General features: G+C 37.6%; 1 protein-coding gene across 2 annotated transcripts in view; it reads left to right on the forward strand.

Annotated features, from left to right (window-relative positions):
- Positions 1-2,625: 2,625 nt before the first annotated feature.
- The window catches only part of RAPH1 (Ras association (RalGDS/AF-6) and pleckstrin homology domains 1), an 83,816-nt gene continuing 67,234 nt past the window's right edge, over positions 2,626-19,207 (forward strand). For both annotated transcript variants that reach the window (XM_003785013.3, XM_012802205.2), the window contains exon 1: positions 2,626-3,508. In XM_003785013.3, coding sequence (XP_003785061.2) covers positions 3,416-3,508 — 93 coding nt within the window. In that variant the 5' untranslated portion in view covers positions 2,626-3,415. The remainder of the gene's footprint in view (positions 3,509-19,207) is intronic.

Consider the following 19,207-nt stretch of genomic DNA (forward strand, 5'->3'; position numbering starts at 1 on the left):
GTTCTCTCAACACTTTAAATATTTCACCCTACTCTCTTCTTGTTTGCATGGTTTCTGAGAAATTGGATATAATTCTTTGTTCCTCTACAGGTACATTCACAGAACATTAATTGTTTGAGCTGGGTTTCCACCTTAGGTGTTCTAATAACTGGAGAGCCCCTTAACAGATTGAAGTTCTTTTTATTCAACTGGGAATGCACATGAAACAGTGACAGAATGAAGGCTACCAGTTTAGTCATCTATAGAGTGACGTATTATGATCAGAATTTTTGTTTTTTCTATTATGGATGAGGCTAATCATCTGAACCTTTAGTTAGGATGAAAACAGAGCTCTAAACTTGACACTGCCTGACCATTATTAGTTCTAGGCAATGTGGCACAAACTAGAATCATTAATATTTGGAAAATTCTCTTCCCTTTTCACCTAGCATACTGTCTAGCCAGAACTTATAATGATTAGGCATTGTTTTTATTTTGTGTTTCCTTTTTTTTCTTTATGAGACAGAGCCTTACTCTGTAGCTCTAGGTAGAGTGCCATTGTGTCATCATAACTCATAGCAACCTCAAACTCTTAGGCTCAAGATATCCTCTTGCCTCTCCCGAGTATCTGGGACTACAGGTAGCTCCATGACACTTGGCGAGTCTTAGAGATGGGGTCTCAATCTTGCTCAGGCTAGTCTCAAACTCATGAGCTCAAGAGATCCATCCACATCGGCCTCCCAGAGTGCTAGGATTAGGCATAAGCTACCATGCCCAGCCTAGTGATTAGGCATTGTTGATGGTTTCTTTACTGTTGTAGGAAGATAAGTGAGATTATAGGTTTTTCTTTGAAGTTTTGCTTAAATTTTATTGAGGTTAATAAAAAATGTAAGTAGCTTATACGATATTTTAAATCTTTAACCTTTCTGTGACTTTCTGTGAACTTCAGTTTCCTCGTTATAAGAGAATAGAGGAGATACCATCTAATTTCCTAGTTTTCAAACTACTTAGTCTCCCCCTCAATCAGTATATACTCCTAAAGTATATATACACATGCACAATTAGTCTCCCTCTCAATCAATTTATACTCCTGAAGTATATATACACATGCACTGGGGTTTGGGAGGGAATGGGAATGCAAAACCACGAATAAATATGGTAGCATTATCTAATGCTTTAATTTTATTTGATGGCAGGCAGTTTTATACACTTTATTCTAATTTGTGTTATGAAGTAGAATGTAAAGTTGATGTGGATTTTTATGATCATTGAATGCAAAATAAATTTTAGATGTAGGGCTATAGAGCATATAGGACTACTATTCATTCTGTCACTGGTAGCCACCCTTTATGCTTCTTGGAATCCATATTTTATTATACAGTAAGTCAAATTAATTGTTTCTCATAACCATGATCATTTTAACTATTCAGCCAAATGAATAGACACTGAGAACAAAACCAAAATACAAGAAAAACTCTAAAAGTATTAAACTACAAGTCAAAGCACCCTGAACAAGTTCCAGATGTGTGAGTCTTCATTTGAACTACAGATTACAGATAGCTGTGGCCAGGAGTTTGGACCGTGGAGAAGGTGGGAAAGCCAAGTCCTTAAGCTGCTTCCTTCCCTTAAGCAATATGAGAAAAGAGTAGCTGGCACCAGATACCTTTCATCTAGAATTAAGATCAGAGAGAGAAGACTGATAAGTAAGAAAAGATTTAGTGAAGTCAGTAGTTAAATAGTAGCTCTTTAGACAAGAATAGGTTGGGACAGCTGTAGGATACCTTTGGTATTCCATCATTTTCTTACAGATTAAAAAAATAAGGGATGGCTCAGTGCCTGTGGCTCAGGTGGCTAAGGCACCAGCCACATACACCTAAGTTGGCAGGTTCGAATCCAGCCCGGGCCCGCCAAACAACAATGACGGCTACAACCAAAAAATAGCTGGGCATTGTGGCGGGCATCTATGGTGCCAGCTACTTGGGAGGCTGAGGCAGGACACTCACTTGAGTCCAGGAGTTGGAGGTTGTTGTGAGCTATGATGCCATAGCACTCTACCCAGGGGAACAGCTTGAGGCTCTGTCTCAAAATAAATAAATAAATAAATAAATAAATAAGGAGTAAGGATTTAAATGATTAAGTTCTAGCTAGTTAGTGGCAGAATTAGGAAAAGAATTACAGGTCTCCTGATTCCTTGTTTAGGTTAGTCCTAGATAGCGTAGATTAGGGAAACCTTGCTAACTGTTGCTTTTGGGTTTGGGGGATTTTTTTTTTTTTTTAGGCAGGGTCTCAGTCTGTTACTTGAGCTCTAGAGGCCAGTGTTGTGATCATAGCTCACTGAAACCTCAAATTCTTGGACTGAATGACCCTTCTTTCTCAGCCACCTAAGTAAACAGTACTACAAATGCATGCCACCAGACTTGGCTTATTTCTCTATTTTTTTTGTAGAGGCAGGGTTCTCACTGTGTTGCTCAGGCTAGTCTCAAACTCCCAGCCTCAAATGATCCTCCCACCTTGGCCTTCCAAAGTGCTAGAACGTGAGCCACTCTGCCAGACCCAGGCTGTTTCTTAAACTGACCCTTTCAATGATATAAAGTAAAGAAAATCTATTTTTACTAATTCATACTTAGGGTATAAAAGGAAAGATATATTTATTTGGAATTTGTTAACCAAAACTCATATTAAAATGTGCAGGGATGTTTAGCATGTATTCTTTTTTTTTTTCCCACAGAAGATGGAGAATTTTAATAGGGAATGCTCATGTCAGTGTATATTGAATCACAGAATAATTTCAAAAAGAGCAGTACCATGAATGTGAATGTATACTTTGAGGAGAGCCATATCCAAAAAGAAAAAAAAGCTGCAATTCATCATGATGCAAGACTTCAAAATATAGTTAATGATCATGAAATTCAGCCAGCTTTTATGGTCTATCTCCATAGCATGCATTATTTCAATGTCCAAAAAACTCATTCTGAAAGTTTCAGTAACTTTTTAGACTCTATTCTTTTCACCCAATGCTAATTCTTGGCTATAAAACCTTATCTAGTCCCATTTGTGCCTAAGTAATGTCAGGAATAATGATCCATTTCTGGTTGGATTTCTGACTCCTGCTGGAATAAAATACTAAGGCATGCAGAGATGGAGAACTACTATATATGAGATTTTCCAACCTTAAGTTTTCATATGTAGTAATTGGGAGTAGCTCTTTTGACGGATATTGAGAAAATTGATGGAGCAGAATGAAGAGACAAGATCTAAAGACATGAAGATATAAGCAGATTGCAGAACAAGAGAATTTTGGAATAAAACCTTGGAGAGAAAGGGAAACAAAGGAAGTTGAGAGATATTGTGACAAATATGTTGATAAGATTCTTCAACTTTGAATAGATTCTTTGCTTAAAACTAATTAGAGTTACTTTTTTTGTCAGATACAGGAATGCTTACTAATAGTCATTTGTTAACTTTTTCCAGAGAGTCATTGTTAACACAGCTATTGGATCAAATCATGGACTTGAAAACATCCTATAAGGTATTTCTATTAGAAACACCATGTAACCTCCATAGCTGACCACCTTCTTAAGTTGACCTAATTTTCATAGACTAGACATGTACCACGTATTCATATCAGTACATTAGGCCTTATTGCTTATGTTGACTGCCTCCATATGTTGACCAGTTTGTCACAGTCCTTTAGGTGGTCATCTTACAGTGGTTCTACTGTCAAAAAAAAAAAAAAAAAAAACTCTTCTGTGTGTAAAAAAAAAATACTCTTCAACACACTTCTGCTAAAGTGTGTTGTAAGATTTTCTGTCTGATTTTTCTAAACCATCCCTTTATTAATAGGAAAATTACTTTTTTAAATATTTTGGTTTCTTTAAATTAGAACCAGAAACATTTGTCACTTTTTTAAAGAAATGCACCTTTAGTTTTGAGTCATCTTAAATTAGATGTCATCTTAAATTTTGAGTCATCCTAAATTAGAAATATTTGACAGACAAAAGTTGAAATTCAAGAAAGAATATGACTCCCAGTTGCTCTGGGATAAAAAATAAGAACCATATGGTCTCTCTATTTCCAGAACTTACAACCTAGGTGGGTGTGGATGGTGATAAGGCAAGTGCATGACTACCACATAATATACAACTGATTGGTTTTAAATGCCATAGAGATGTACAAAGTTCATGGGCCTCTCATAGGAAGTGAGATCTAACTCTTACTTTGTTGAACTAGCACTGCACTTAAACTTCACACCTACAGTGCATTACTTATAAGGGTACAAGTGAAATTTACCAGGTGTAGAATATAAATGTCTTAACACAATAACTTAAGAAAATGCTGTGAAGACTATGTTAACCAGTTTGATGAAAACATTTCAAACTGTTTATAAAACTAGCACATTGTACCCCATGATTGCATAAATGTACACAGCTATGATTTAATTTAAAAAAAAAATTAGTCCAGCATGGTAGCATGCACCTGTAGTCCTAGCTACTTGGAATCCGACTGAAGTAGGAAGATCACTTGAGATCAAGAGTTCACAATTACAGTGAGCTATGATCTTGCCACTGCACTCCAGCCTGGGTGAAAGAGCAAGACACAATCTTTTATTTAAAAGCAAAAAAAAGAGCGGCACCTGTGGCTCAGTGAGTAGGGCACCAGCCCTGTATGCCAAGAGTGGCGGGTTCAAACCTGGCCCCAGCCAAACTGCAACCAAAAATAGCCAGGCGTTGTGGCAGGCACCTGTAGTTCCAGCTACTCGGGAGGCTGAGGCAAGAGAATCACCTAAGCCCAAGAGCTGGAGGTTGCTGTGAGCTGCGATGCTACAGCACTCTTCCAAGGGTGAGCTGCGATGCCACAGCACTCTTCCAAGGGTGAGCTGCGATGCCACAGCACTCTTCCAAGGGTGATAAAGTGAGACTCTATCTCTTAAAAAAAAAAAAAAAAAGTCCCCCAAGTTTTAGCACCTGCTGGTGATTCTTGCCATGATTTTTTAAAACTAGTAACTTGGTTTTTTTTACTTAAACTATTTAGTAATTATGACAATGGTTGCAAAATGGTCATTTTTCTGTCATTTCTTTTACATTAATTAGTTGGCATTCTGTAGTATGGATGAATTTTCTTTCCCATATATCTTAATTTAGTATGATTTTATTCTTTGGGTTATTTATTCTGTCATAATATATTTAGGTATTTAAATTGTCCCAGGTTAGGCCCTCAGATCCCCTTTAGACTGCCTCCTGTGTTCATTTGACATGTGCCCATTATTAATTGAGCACTTTTTACCACAAGATGAGGTTCTAGGGCAGTGGTTCTCAACCTTCCTAATGCCTCAATGTATTTTCATTGTTAAAAAGGGTTTGAGACCCACAGGTTGAGAACCGCTGTTCTAGGGGCTCACTTGTTTTTTTCCCTGTCTTAGAACTGGTTATCATTCTATTAATTCCCAGTTTTTGTGTAGAGTATGTACAGTATTTAGAAACCAAAATTCAGGCACTAAGTATGCTAATTGTTACTGGGGTGTCGTTGCCAGTAGGCCCTGTCAGTGGACATACCTGCAAATGTATATAACTTGTTTTTATCTTTATCTCTGTCCTTCCCTTTATTTGTTTAAAACCTTGAGTTCATATTGCTAATTCAAAATCAATCCACATGGCTTCCAAAAGGCAAGCTGCAGTTACCTTGAACTCCCTTTCCCCTTAAAGCATTGATTGCCCTGAGGATTAGATTTCTTGCCAGGACAAGAAAGTGAAGAAAAATGCTACCTGCCTCCTTGGTGAGCTTTTCAAGACAATTTTCTCTAGCTACAAATAAGGGAAATTTTAGCTGCTTCTTCCAGTTGAGGCTGGTAAGTACACATGCAGTATCAGTTGTCTGCAAAGATAACTAGATACCTATGTTAACAGTGTAACAGAAAAGGCCCAAATTTTGGAGCAGAAGGAGCAAGGTGAACATCTTTGGAATCTGTAATAGCATCCCCATTTGTATAGACCATATACATGTATGTAGGTATACAGAGCATGATTATTCATTGTGTAACAAGTTACCACACACTGGGTGGCTTGAAACAATAGAAATTTCTTCTTCTTCTTCTCCTCCTTATCCCCCATCCCCTTTTCTTAAGAGATGGGGTCTCACTCTGTCACCTAGGCTGAAACGCAGTGTGCTATGATCATAACTCACTGCAGCCTGGAACTCCTAGGCTTAAGTGATCCTAGGCTCAGCTTTCCAAGTAGCTGACTTTACAGACATGATCCCCGTGCCCAGTTATAGAAACGTATTCTCTCATAGTTCTTAAAATGAAGTTGAAAAACTGGAATATAAACAGTAGAATTTTATGTGTTTTATTTTTTGTTTTTTAGTTTTTGTGCTTTGTGTTTTTAGTGGCTCTTTGGTCTCAGATAGTGGTTTATGGTATGCTGTGTAAAGATTGGTCACTAGAAGTTTTTTTTTATAGGAATGTTAGGAGTTTCTTTTATTATTGTTATTATTATTATTTTTAGACTCAGAGTCTCACTTTATTGCCCTCAGTAGAGTGCTGTAGCATCACAGCTCACAGCAACTTCCAACTCCTGGACTTAAGCAATTTGCCTCAGCCTCTCCAGTAGCTGGGACTACAGGCACCTGCCACAATGCCCAGCTATCTTTTTGTTGCAGTTCGGCTGGGGCCTGGTTTGAACTCTCCACGCTCGGTATATGGGGCCGGCGCCCTACCCACTGAACCACAGCCACCGTCCAGAAGTTTCTTTGTAGAGCATTGAACTAAGATTTTTTTCTCTTTAGATAAGGAATTGCTATTTTAGGTTTAATAGATTATGAATGTGTAGCATTTTGAAAATCCAGTGTAAATAAAAGAATGCTTATTCTCATTAAGATATGGTTCATCATCCTGTAGAAGAAATTCCTTTACTAAGGTGTATGTTTAAGTGCTTTATAAAACATTAACTTAGCAAAATTGCCCTTGAATTTAATTTATAGCTCTCAGGTATTATATTCTCCACCAAGTGTTAAAATAGTTTTAGTTTGTTTTTATACTTCCTTATGTAAGTGATAATGAAGAGGATGGGTTAGTTAGATCCTGGGTTGTCAGAACTGGATGTAAACAAAAGAAAAGGCATAAGGCTGCAAGTCATCTCCCCTAGTGCTTCTCTTTCATTTAAGTAAATTGTATTTCTCTTTGGCTAGCCCAAGTGTAGTGTATCCGCTCTATTAGGGAGGATCAGTTCCATGTCAAACTTTATAAAACTGAATTCCAGGTATCAACTCAGTCCCAGAAAACCAGACCATCTATGCAAGTTGCCTGGTGTCCACTTAACTCAGGCTTGCTCATGTGAAGCCTCTGAATAAATAGCGCATTGCTTTCTTCTTAGTCCCTTTCAACACTTAGGAGACCATAGCATTCTTTAAATTTGCTTCACACACGTACCACAAACTTTGTTCGTAGAGAATTTGTTTACCAAGATATCTCTATCATCTCTTCCACAGGTAATATTAATGTTCTTTTAAGTCATGAAATTTATTTCATGGTTCTTGTTTTCTTTTTTTTTTTTTTTCTGTTTAACCTCCGTCGTACAAAAGCTTAAGCTCTTTGTAAGCAAAGTATTTTTGAAAGGTTAGATCCTGTGTAGAACTTGGGAGCTTTCTGTTGAGGGCAACTAATGTGTAGAGAAAACTATAGTGATGGATATGCAAAAGACAACTTTTGACTTTTTCTTCAACTCCACTGCTTGATAAATTAAGAACAGAAGGTATAGATATGATATAGTAAGTAGAAAAGGATCCTCTGGGCCGGGCAAGGTGGCTCATGCCTGAAATCCTAGCACTCTGGGAGGCTGAGGGGGTAGATTGCTTGAACTCACAAGTTCGAGACCAGCCTGAGCAAAAAACGAGACCCCCATCTCTACTAAAAATAGAGAAACTGAGGCAAGAGGATCGCTTGAGCCTAAGAGTTGGAGGTTGCTGTGAGCCATGACGCCATGCTACTGCACCCTGGGCCACAACTTGAGACTCTGTCTCAAAAAAAAAAAAAAAAAGAATGTGGTATATATCTAGCACCTAATTATCTAAATAGAAAAAAATACCAAGGGATGGAATATTTTAAATTTGGGGGAAAATCAATTTAGGTTCTCACCCTTACATTATGCAAACTAAGCTACCTGTATAATAATTTAAATGTAAAATAATAATTTACATAAGAGAAAGATTGAATGAATAAACAATTTAAGCATTTACTCACTGATCCAAAATAAGTGACTGAGGCAAAAATCTCGATCAGTGGAGGTTATTAAAACAAAGTTGAGGCTCGGCACCTGTGGCTCAAGCGGCTAAGGCGCCAGCCACATACACCTAAGGTGACGGGTTCGAATCCCCAGCCCGGGCCCGCCAAACAACAATGATGGCTGCAACCAAAAAGTGGCCAGGCGTTGTGGCGGGCGCCTGTAGTCCCAGCTACTTGGGAGGCTGAGGCAGGAGACTCGCTTGAGCCCAAGAGTTGGAGGTTGCTGTGAGCGTGATACCATAGCACTCTACCCAGGGGGATAGCTTGAGGCTCTGTCTCAAAATAAAAAAAAAAAAAAAAAAAAAAAAAAAAATTTAGGGTGTGCCCAGGCAAAACAAACCACAGACAAACCTATGCCTGTTTTTCTGAAGGAAATTAGTTTCAGCATTTAAAGATATACAGAAGGGAAAAAAAAGAACAGGGTGTGTGTGTAGTGAGACAAAATAGTTACATTCTTGTGAGACTCAGGAAGACCTATATTTTACATAAGATAAGGCAAATATTAAAGGACAAAAAAAAGAGAGAGAGAGTGAAGGAATCATCAGTTATGTAGATGTCCCTGAGTAGGTGGAAAAATGTCTGCTACTCTCTTGTCTCTTCTTCACCTGTAAAGATAAACTTGTAATTTATTATTGGAGTGAAATTGGAAGAGATTTAGTTTTAAGACTGGACATAATGGAAGGGCAGCAAGGAATTCCTTAATGAATGACCAGTGGGGCCAGTTCTTTGTTGGTGCCTGGAAAAATGAAAGAAAGCAAAGCATTCTCTTTTGTATAAGGGGTTGTGCGGAGGGGAGTCCTAAGATTTTTGTTTTTATTTCCTTCATATCTGATTTCTGGACAGAGAAGAATTTACTGAACTAAACAACATAGTAGAAGAATTCACCAGGAAAAGAATTTGTATGTTTAGTAACTTAAAAAATAGAACTATTAACAATGCCTTTTAAAAAAAGAAAAGACCATCTAGTTTTTTTAAACTAAATTAAAAGATAAAACCTGAGGAAAATTTTGCTATACACAATTATGGTTACTATCTTGATTCTGTAAAGAGCTCATACAAATTCATCCTTAAACTTCTAAGACTGTTCATTTATTAAATTCCCAGTTTCCATTAGACAGGTTACAAATGATAGCCTTTGCTGCCCAATCTGATGAACAGTTAATTCCTTCTAATTTTTGTTCCACTTTACATTATGTGTATCCTACTTATCTCCTTTTCCTTATCTGCTGTGACTTCCTCCTTCTTTCGATGTGTCCTCTTCCTCTTTTTGTACTTTAGTAAATTGCAAAGTTTTTTTCCTTTTGTCTGATTTAGGTTTCCTTCCTCTTTTATTTTGCAGTAGTTGTATCTAACACAGTTGGGGGCTCTCCTTGAGCGTGGAAGTCTTCACCCCTTTGCCCCCGGTAGTGCATGTCTGTCTTAGAATTATCAGAGCAGCATAAAAGGTGTTTCTAAAATTGTTTTTGTGAGGAAGTTACTGAAACATAACTAAAAATAAAGAACTAAAATTTATTTCTAATTGAATAGTTGTGAAAGGCAGCATGGGACTATAGTAATGGAAAAGGAGTAACTGGAGTATTTTAATTATGGGATCCCTTGGGCTGCCTACTTTATGGTTTTAGGGAGTACTAGTTCTATGTTGTTTTGCCTTTTACCAAGTTGCAGTTACACAAAATATTACTTACTGTCTCGAAAGTCCTCTCAGTGTTTATAACATAATATAGTTGTTTACACTGTAGCTGTTAGTTAAACTTTAGTGGGTATAAGCAATAACTCTGAGGAACTTGTTAAAAAATGCCCGACCTTCTTAAGTTAGTATTCAGTAAAACTGACTTTAAAACAAACATTCCAGGTAATTTTTTTTTTCTTTTCTTGAGACAGAGAGTACAGTGGTTTCATCGTAGCTCACTGCAACCTCAAACTTCTGGGCTCAAGCAATATTCCTGCTCGGCCTCCTAAGTACAACATTGTGCCTGGCTAATTTTTCTATTGTTAATAGAGACTCAGGGTCTTGCTCTTGCTCAGCCAATCTCAAACTCCTGAGCTCAAGGGATCCTCCTACCCCAGCTTCCCAGAGTGCTAGGATTACAGCTAGAGCCACCATGCCTGGCCTACCCCAGGTAATCTTGAGGCAGGTCATCAACAGACCACGATTGGAAAAATCCTACAAGTCAGTCCAGAGTCTTTGGTATGGCTCATTATTTTGCCCCTTTCTCCTTTCTAGCCTCATTTTCCATAAGTCTACACCATACACCCTATGTTTCAGAACTGTTAAGCCACTTAGAGTTCTCATTGTGTCTTACTTTCTCATTTCTTAGGTCTTTATATGCTTTATATCCCATATACTGTCTGCCTCAGACACCCTTCCTTGCCCTTCTCTCCTTTACACATTTCCTCTTCAGGTTTCTGCTGAAGTGTTATCTATTTCCTCTTTTCTCAAACTGAGTTAGATTATATTCACTTAACATGCCTCTGTTACAGCACTTAATACAGTGTTTCATCACTGTTGCTTTCCTTGTCTGTCCCCTATTAGATTATATGTTCCTTGAGGACAGAAATTGTCATGTTCTTCCAGTGTCTGGCATGTAGAGCAGATACGTGTTCCATAAGTGTTAAATAAAATCAAAGCTGCTCTTGCCTCATTGGAACATTGAGCCCACTAGACCCAGATAAATGCTCCAGTGCAGGGGTGGCAAACCTGTGGCTTTAATGCCATATGTGGCCTTCTAGGTCCTTAGTGTGGCCTTTTGACTGAATCCAAATTTTACAGAAGAAACCCTTTTATTTTTATTATTACATTTTCGTTCATCTTTTCTATTTTTATTTTATTTTTAAAATGAATGTATTTTAAATACCAAAGAATAAAATAAGTTTCAGTGAAATAATCCTCCTAGATTAACCAGCACAATTAGAACATTAGTGGCTAAATTGATGGGTGCTATGTTCATGATTTAGTTCTAACTTCCTCCACCTGACTGGTGCCACTACCATATAAGACTGGTTGGTGAGAGCAGGGTCCAGTTTACCTGTCTGTTATCAGCTTTTGACAGTAGTGTACTGTCTTTCTGTTTGAAGTGGAATTTGTGAATACTTAACACAGCTTAGCAGTGTTTTTTAAATTATGTCTGGGCTTGGCACCTATAGCTCAACCGGCTAAGGCGCCAGCCACGTACACCTAAGGTGGCGGGTTCGAATCCCCAGCCCGGACCCGCCAAAACAACAATGACGGCTGCAACCAAAAAATAGCCGGGCGTTGTGGCGGGCGCCTGTGGTCCCAGCTACTTGGGAGGTGGAGGCAGGAGACTCGCTTGAGCCCAGGAGTTGGAGGTTGCTGTGAGCTGTAATGCCACGGCACTCTGCCCAGGGGGACAGCTTGAGGCTCTGTCTCAAAAAAAAAACAAAAAACAAAAAAAATAAAAATAAATTATGTCTGCTTAATAGTCCATCATGTCAGAGAAAACCAAGAGAACAGTAAAGGAAGAAAATAGATGTTTGTGATGAGAATTCAGAATAGTAATATTATCTTATTTTTGCTAAAGATAAGGTGATTTGCCTGCTTTGTGATACTGCAATATCAACATTAAAGAAATTCAGTGCTCATTATTAGCATTATGACACTCGTAAGGACCATAGATAAGGGAAGGCAGGAAAGATTGTATTGCAGAAATTAAAAGATGAAAAGCAAAAGCAAAGTTAGTTCTTTCAAGCAGCAATAAGACCTGGAAATAATGCCACTGAAAGAACTTATAAAATAGCTTATATATTGAGGGAAAAGGGAAGTCATTCAGTGACACAGAAATTGTGAAAGAACACATGGTCAAAATTGTAGGATGCTAAGACCTGGATAACATTTCAAAGTACCATAGTACCAAAGAACCATAACTGACCAGCAGTATGACTTAGCTTTCAACTTAACAGAACAACTTCCTGCAGTGCTTCAAAAGGAAAATGTATATTATTTAATTGTTTTGGATGAATTAATTGATACTACTGACGTGACACAAGTTTTATACTTCATTAGAGTCATAACAGAATATTTTTCTTGGCTAGGAAGAGTTACTTGCTTTCAGGACTCTTGTGAAAAGAAGACAGAGAATAGGTATGTTCAACAACTTTAAAGATAAATGTTTTGAAGTTGGACTGAATTCAGTAAATTTATTTTTTTTTTTAATTTTGCTTTCAATCTTCTTAGTTTGAAGTTTTCTTTTTTTCCTTTTGCTTTCTTTCTTTTTTTTATGGAGACAGAGTCTCACTTTGTGGCCCTCAGTAGAGTACCGTGGAATTATAGCTCACAGCAACTTCCACCACAACCCTTGGGCCCTTGGGTTTAAGTGATTCTCTAGCCTCAACCTCCCAAGTAGCTGGAATTACAGGCACCTGCCAGAACGCCCAGCTATTTATTGGTAGAGACGGGGTCTCACTCTGGCTCATGCTGATCTCAAACCTCTGAGCTCAGGCCTCCCAGGGTGCTAGGATTACAAGCATGAGCTCCCACGCCCGGCCTGAATTCGGTAAATTTAATGAGTGTATGTACAGGCAGTGCACTTCCATGACAGGAAAACAGGAAGGGTTTATTGCACAGATAAAAAAAAGTATTAACAGATCCAGATGCTCTCTTTTCCTTTCTTTTCATTACATCTTGCATCCCCAAAATCTCCTTGCTAAAGCACATGCAACACAGCATCATTAGTTTTGTAGCATGCTAACGTTGAACAGCAGGGTATTCAGTGTTGACTTACCTGTCATTCTAAAATGCTTTGACTATTGAGAGATAGGTGTTAGCCAAATTTTATCTCTGTTAGAACAGATAGTTTATTAAGAACAGAATCAGCAGTGTGAATTACTACTGAAGGAAGATTTCTATAGAAATGCAGCATTTCTGTGTGATATGTCAAATCAAAATGACTTGAATATTTCTTTGTAAGGCAAAATTAAGTCTGTAAATGACATATGGCCAAAAATCCAAGCATTTCAAAAAAAACTTCTCCTTAAAACATTTCTTCTTCAAAAGGACATTTCAGGTGAACACTTTTCCCAATTGTGTGAATTGTGTGAATCATTTGAAGACCTATTGAAGAAGCCACCTAAAGACTTACAGATGGAATGGATTGCGCTCTCAAGAAATGACATTTGAAAGTCATTGGTGCTAAGAAAGATCCAATTGAAATACAGAAACACACAGGATACCCACATCTTTAGCAACATGCCCCAAACTGCTTAACTGCTTTCTTGCTTTTCAACCACTTACTGCTACAAAATTGATATTTTCCTATCTAACCCAAAGTACATAGTAGTTAGATTTTAGAAAATAATGTACATTTTAAGTATACGTAATTGAAGTTTCTTGAATGTGGCCTTGATTAAAGCTAAATTAATGCAGCCTTCCAACATGAAAAGTCTCCTCACACTTGTTCTCATGGCAACTCTCCTGTATTTTGAGAGCTTTCATGTGATTTTTAAGCATGTGTGAGTGTGTGTATGTATATATTTATAGTTTATTGTTAAAGAGATAAGGTCTCTCTCTGGCATACAGTGTCACAAGTCATGCAGCCTGGACCTCCTAGGTTCAAGCAATCCTCCTGCTTCATCCTCTGGAGTAGCTGAGACTATAGGGACATGCCAGCATGCCCAGCTTGCTTATTTTTGCAAAAAAAAAAACCAAAGCAAAACAATTCTTTTTGAATTATTAGAGATGAAAAGAGTTCAATAATAATGCACTCTAACTGCATGCCATGTGTTTTTCTCATCACTCTGTAAGTATGTGACTTATGGAAGTTGTATTTCCTCTCAGGACTTCAGTTTCCTTATCTGTACTTATTCCCTGCTCTAAAAACTCTTATTACAGTCATCATGTTCTCTGACTAAAATACCATTTCTGCTCCTTCCCCTTTAACTTTTAAGTTTAAGAATTCAGTTCCCAGTAGGTGCCTGTGTCTCAGTGAGTAGGGCACTGGCCCCATATACCAAGGGTGGTGGGTTCAAACTTGGCCCTGGCCAAAGTGCAACAAAAAATAGCTGGGCGTTGTGGTGGGCGCCTGTGGTCCCAGTTACTCAGGAGGCTGAGGCAGGAGGATCACCTGAGCCCAAGAGCTGGAGGTTGCTGTGAGCTGTGACGCCCACCACAGCACTCTATCAAGGGCTGCCAAGTGAGACTCTGTCTCAAAAAAAAAAAAGAGAGAGAATTCAGTTGCCTTGGTGGGGGGAAGGCTTGCCTTTCAAGGTTGCACCTCTTTTAAGTCTTACTCTTCCCTTTTATTTTTAGTCAATCTCATGACATTCTCACAAATATACACTTTTTCCTTTGTTCTTTATAATTTGCCCTACATGTAATATATTTAACCAAATTCTTAAACCTTAAACTAAGCCTAGCCTTCTTGGTAAAGAATCAGCATTCCAGTCTCACAGTGAGGAAACTGAATAGGAAACCAAAATATCTCCTGAGAGGAAGATTAGTAAGGAAAATAGTTATTTTTCAATAATTATTATTTGAAATAATTTCATGGAAAATTTAGCAGGAATAATATTGTTCTATACTAAGGCATACTAAGTAGTTTCATTATGTGTAATGGAGCTTACTATATACAAGTTTTAACCTATAATAATTGGACACAATTATTCACTGCTCTCAGTGAAATGAAACCAACCAGTATATAAGCTGGTTGGTTTATATACTTATTATATAAGCAATAGTACATCATTTCCAATTATTTCTATTTTTACTTTATGAATAAAATAGGTATTAATTAACTTAAAGTATTTTAATTATTAACTGTGTTCTATGATTTTTCTGTAAAGAATGTGGTTTAAAAACAATATTCAGGTTAAACCCTTCTCATTTGCTGAGTCCTTACCCCTTTGTTGATTTTCTGGCTGGATGTTTGCTAGGCATCTCTATCTTAAAAACAGAATCTATCCCTTTCCCTAGCCTGCTTCTTACTAGTAAACATCATCAGCACCCATTCAGTTCCCCAAACCAGAAATCTGTGAATTGTCCTTGATTTCTCTTTATTTCATCCCATCCATTCAGTTTTTTATTAAGTTCTTTTGGCTTTACTACAGAAAAATTTGGCCACATACTTCCATTTCATCTCACAGAGAGACAGTATTATGAATGGTTAGGAGCATAGGCTGTCTGGCTCTGTAGTCATGGCCTTAGGCAAACAATGTACCATCTCTGTTAAGGATTAAGTGAATATATAAATACACACACACACACACACACAGGGTGGCCATAAAGTTTGTGTGCAATTTAAATAGTTGTAACTCTTTAAACAGTTGTAACTAAACTTGGAATAATGCCTGATCTGTATTTACTCAATAAATACTAGCTGCCATCATCATCATTTCTTTCACTTCCATTATTCATATCAATCAGTATAGCTAAAGCCTTTCTTACCTAGACTAGAAAAACACCAAGTAGGATATAGCAGTAGTCTAAGTAAGAAACTTGGAAAGGCCTCAACTACAAGTCTGTTTACGACACAGTGGTTTAAATGATCTCTTTTTAAATTATTATTATGTGCCAACCACATGAATGATCTTTTGAATAGCATTAGTGCCATTATACCAAGACCCTGCTTTTACTAGAGTACAGAAAGGATTCAGGCTTAGAATAAAATCCTAACAGCTTACTAGGCCATTAAGGCTCTGTTCTCTGTCTACCTCTCTGGCTTCAGATCCTTTGACTAGGTCACTGTGTTCCAAACATAGAATAGTTTTGTTTTTTTTTTTTCTATTAAATACATTTGGCTTATTCCTACCTTGGTCTTTACTTGTTTCCTCTGTCCGCTCTTCCCCTAGATCTTCAGTAGCTGACTCTTCGTTATTTATGCCAGTAGACTGAGTCTTTTAGGAAAGGGACTTTATCTGACTTGTTTCACTGCTCTGTTCTTAGCACCTAGAATAGTACCTTGCATGTGGTAGCTGCTCAGTAAATATTTGTTGAATGAATAAATAAAAGAGGAGTTTTTTAGCAAACCCTTCTCAAACTCATCTATTTACATGGCAGCCACTAAAAGCACCTCTTTAGAGACTTTGAAAACCAGTTTTAATAATAGACTAAGTCACACATTTGGGTTCAAATTCTAACATTGCCATTAGATGTGAGCCTTTGGAAAAGTTATCTATTCTCTCTTAGCATAATTTTCTTCCTTCACAAATAAGGAATACCTATCTTAAAGGATTAGTGTGAGATTAAATGTTAAGTCCTTTATAAAGCACCTGGTTCTGAGGCAGTGCATCTATTAGTGTTCATTTTAGTCTGTTATTATACTTAGGTTGATTTGTCTTCATCTTTGTGTGTACATATATATATACACACACACACAAACACACACATATATACACATACACACATAGTTGGATAGTCATTCATTCAGCAGATATTTAATGCAACCTGCTACGAGTCAGGTACCATTCTAAGCATTGTAGATAGAGAAGGAAACCAAAGCACTTTCTCTCAATGAGCTTTCCTTCTAGTGGAAGAAGAGCATTGATAAGCACAATAGATGGTGATAGGTACTATGAAGAAAAAAATGTACAAGAAACAGACAGTAACAGGGATTCTGTGCTCTTTTATAGGATGGTTATTTAAGCAAAGACTTGAATGAGTGAGCCATATAGATACCTGGAGGAGAGACTCCTACTCAGAGGTTATGGCACCGTAAATGCTGAAGATTGGAACAAGTCTGTGTATTTCAAGGATCAGCTATCAAGACAGTGTGGCTGAAAGCTGGGGTGGGGGTGGAGAGGGTAGAAAGAGAGGTCCCTAAAGGCTGGAATTGCACAGGGTTGGTCAACCTGCCAGTGACTTTTGACTTTACTCTGTCTTCAGTAATTCTTTACTTTGAGGCATAAACTTCCTCTATAGTAGGTACGGTGCATTTACTCTTTTAGGACACAGTTTTCCTTACGTGTAATGGAGCATGAAATTTAAGTAAAAACTTTAATATCCCCCAACACACATACAAAGTAATAATTTCTAAATTACTTGATTTAGAAAATTTATGATTTATAAATTTTGTTTTCTGTTCCCTCATTTTTTTTTCCCCTTGGAGATATAGTTACAGTTGGATTTTTATGTTACAATTTCTAGTAGGGTCTCTATATTGGGAAAATTCAGGTTTAGAGCTGTGATTTATTTGGTGCTATATCAACAGTTACAAGTAATTTTTAGAATGGGTGGGATGTGAATGCCAAGGAATTGGCAAGTGAGAATGAATTTCCTTACTAGATTTGTTGGCGTTGATGGCCTGTCATTGTTCCCTAACTATATTTTCCTCGACATGAATCTCTAGTACTCCTCTAGGTATTATAAAAACAAAACTATTAATGAAAATATTTAGGCTCAGTGCCTATAGCTCAGCAGTTAGGGTGCCTGCTATGTACACTGGGGCTGGCGGGTTCCTAAAGTCCCAGCTACTTGGGAGGCTGAGGCAAGAGAATTGCTTAAGCCCAAGAGTTTGCGGTTGCTGTGAGCTATGATAACATAGCACTCTACTGAGGGTGACATAGTAAGACTCTATCTCAGAAAAAAGAAAAAGAAAAAGAAAATATTTAAAGGGATTTTTTTAACTCCAATAATTTGCTTGAATAGTAGGTAAAAACTCGCAAAATACACTAGACTTTCATGTATAGTCTAGTCATGTGTCACTTATCAGTGGAGATCTATTCTGAGAAATGTGTCTTTAGGCAATATCTGGGAACATCAGAGAGTGTACTTAGACAAACCTAGATGTGATAGCCTGCTATGCACCTAGGCTGTATGGTACAGCATATTGCTCATAGGGTACAAACTTGTGCAGCACGTTACTGTACTGAATACTGTAAGCAGTTGTAGCACTATGGTATGTATTTGTGTATCTAAATGTAGAAAAGATATAGTAAAAATAGTACAGGACACTGTCTTATATGCAGTTCATTATTGACCAAAATGTGATTATGCAGTGTGTGACTGTAGTTCTTTTTGGCTCCATGGTAATTTAAATATTCATTCTTCATTTTGAACTATTTTATATTTGACTTGTAAAATTGTTTTCCTGTTTTATTTTTCCCAGTGTAGAATTTCTATGGACAATTATAATTTGTGCTTAGAAGGGAAGTGTAGGATTTAAACCTTTAAAAAAAAAGACAAAGTCTCACTCTGCCCTGTGTAGAGTACCTGGTATCATAGCTCATAGCAACCTGAAACTCCTGGGCTTAAGTGATCATCTTGCCTCAGTCTCCCCTGTAGCTGGGACTATAGGTATATGTCCCCATGCCCAGCTAATTTTTCTATTTTTTTAAATCAGAGATAGGGTCTCACTCTTGCTCAGGCTGATCTGGAACTCCTAAGCTCAGGCAGTCCACCTGCCTCGGGCTTAACCCCCTCCCCCTTTTCTTAAACTCTTGGTATAAATGAATCTTACGTGGAAGCCCCATCTATAAAATGACTGAAATTGTCGATGTTGTTTGAAGCAGGGGACCTGAAATGCTGTCCTTGGTTCTTCTCCAAGAATACCTAGAACTCACTAACCTCTCTGATCCGATTTCTTTATTTATAAAATGGGAATGATACTATACCTACAAATCACAGTGTCTGGTTCATGAAGTCTCTGACTAATGATCTCTTCCTACCCTCTTTCAATATAACTTCCTTGTACTGTGTATTATGTTCATTCATCACACATTTTCCCTATAATGAGTCACCAGATAAATATGGTCATGTGACCAGATTTTTACTGTGGAGAATAGCATCACCATAAATGCAGTGTCTTACATATTGTTACCTAAAGTACTCATTAAAGTTACTGAAGCTGCAGTCTCTGCCAAAAGTTACATGGCAGTATCTGCTGGGTAGCAGTACTGTAGACCCAGCTGTTTTTAATGTACTTAGAGATATAAAATGCAACTAAACATTAAGTGTCACTAATCTCAAAGCAGAATTCCTCCTAGAATATTTTAGCTTCTGGGTTA

The sequence above is a fragment of the Otolemur garnettii genome, unplaced genomic scaffold (genome assembly GCF_000181295.1).
Source record: "Otolemur garnettii isolate 467f Iridium unplaced genomic scaffold, OtoGar3 scaffold00013, whole genome shotgun sequence".
Classification (NCBI taxonomy): domain Eukaryota; kingdom Metazoa; phylum Chordata; class Mammalia; order Primates; family Galagidae; genus Otolemur; species Otolemur garnettii.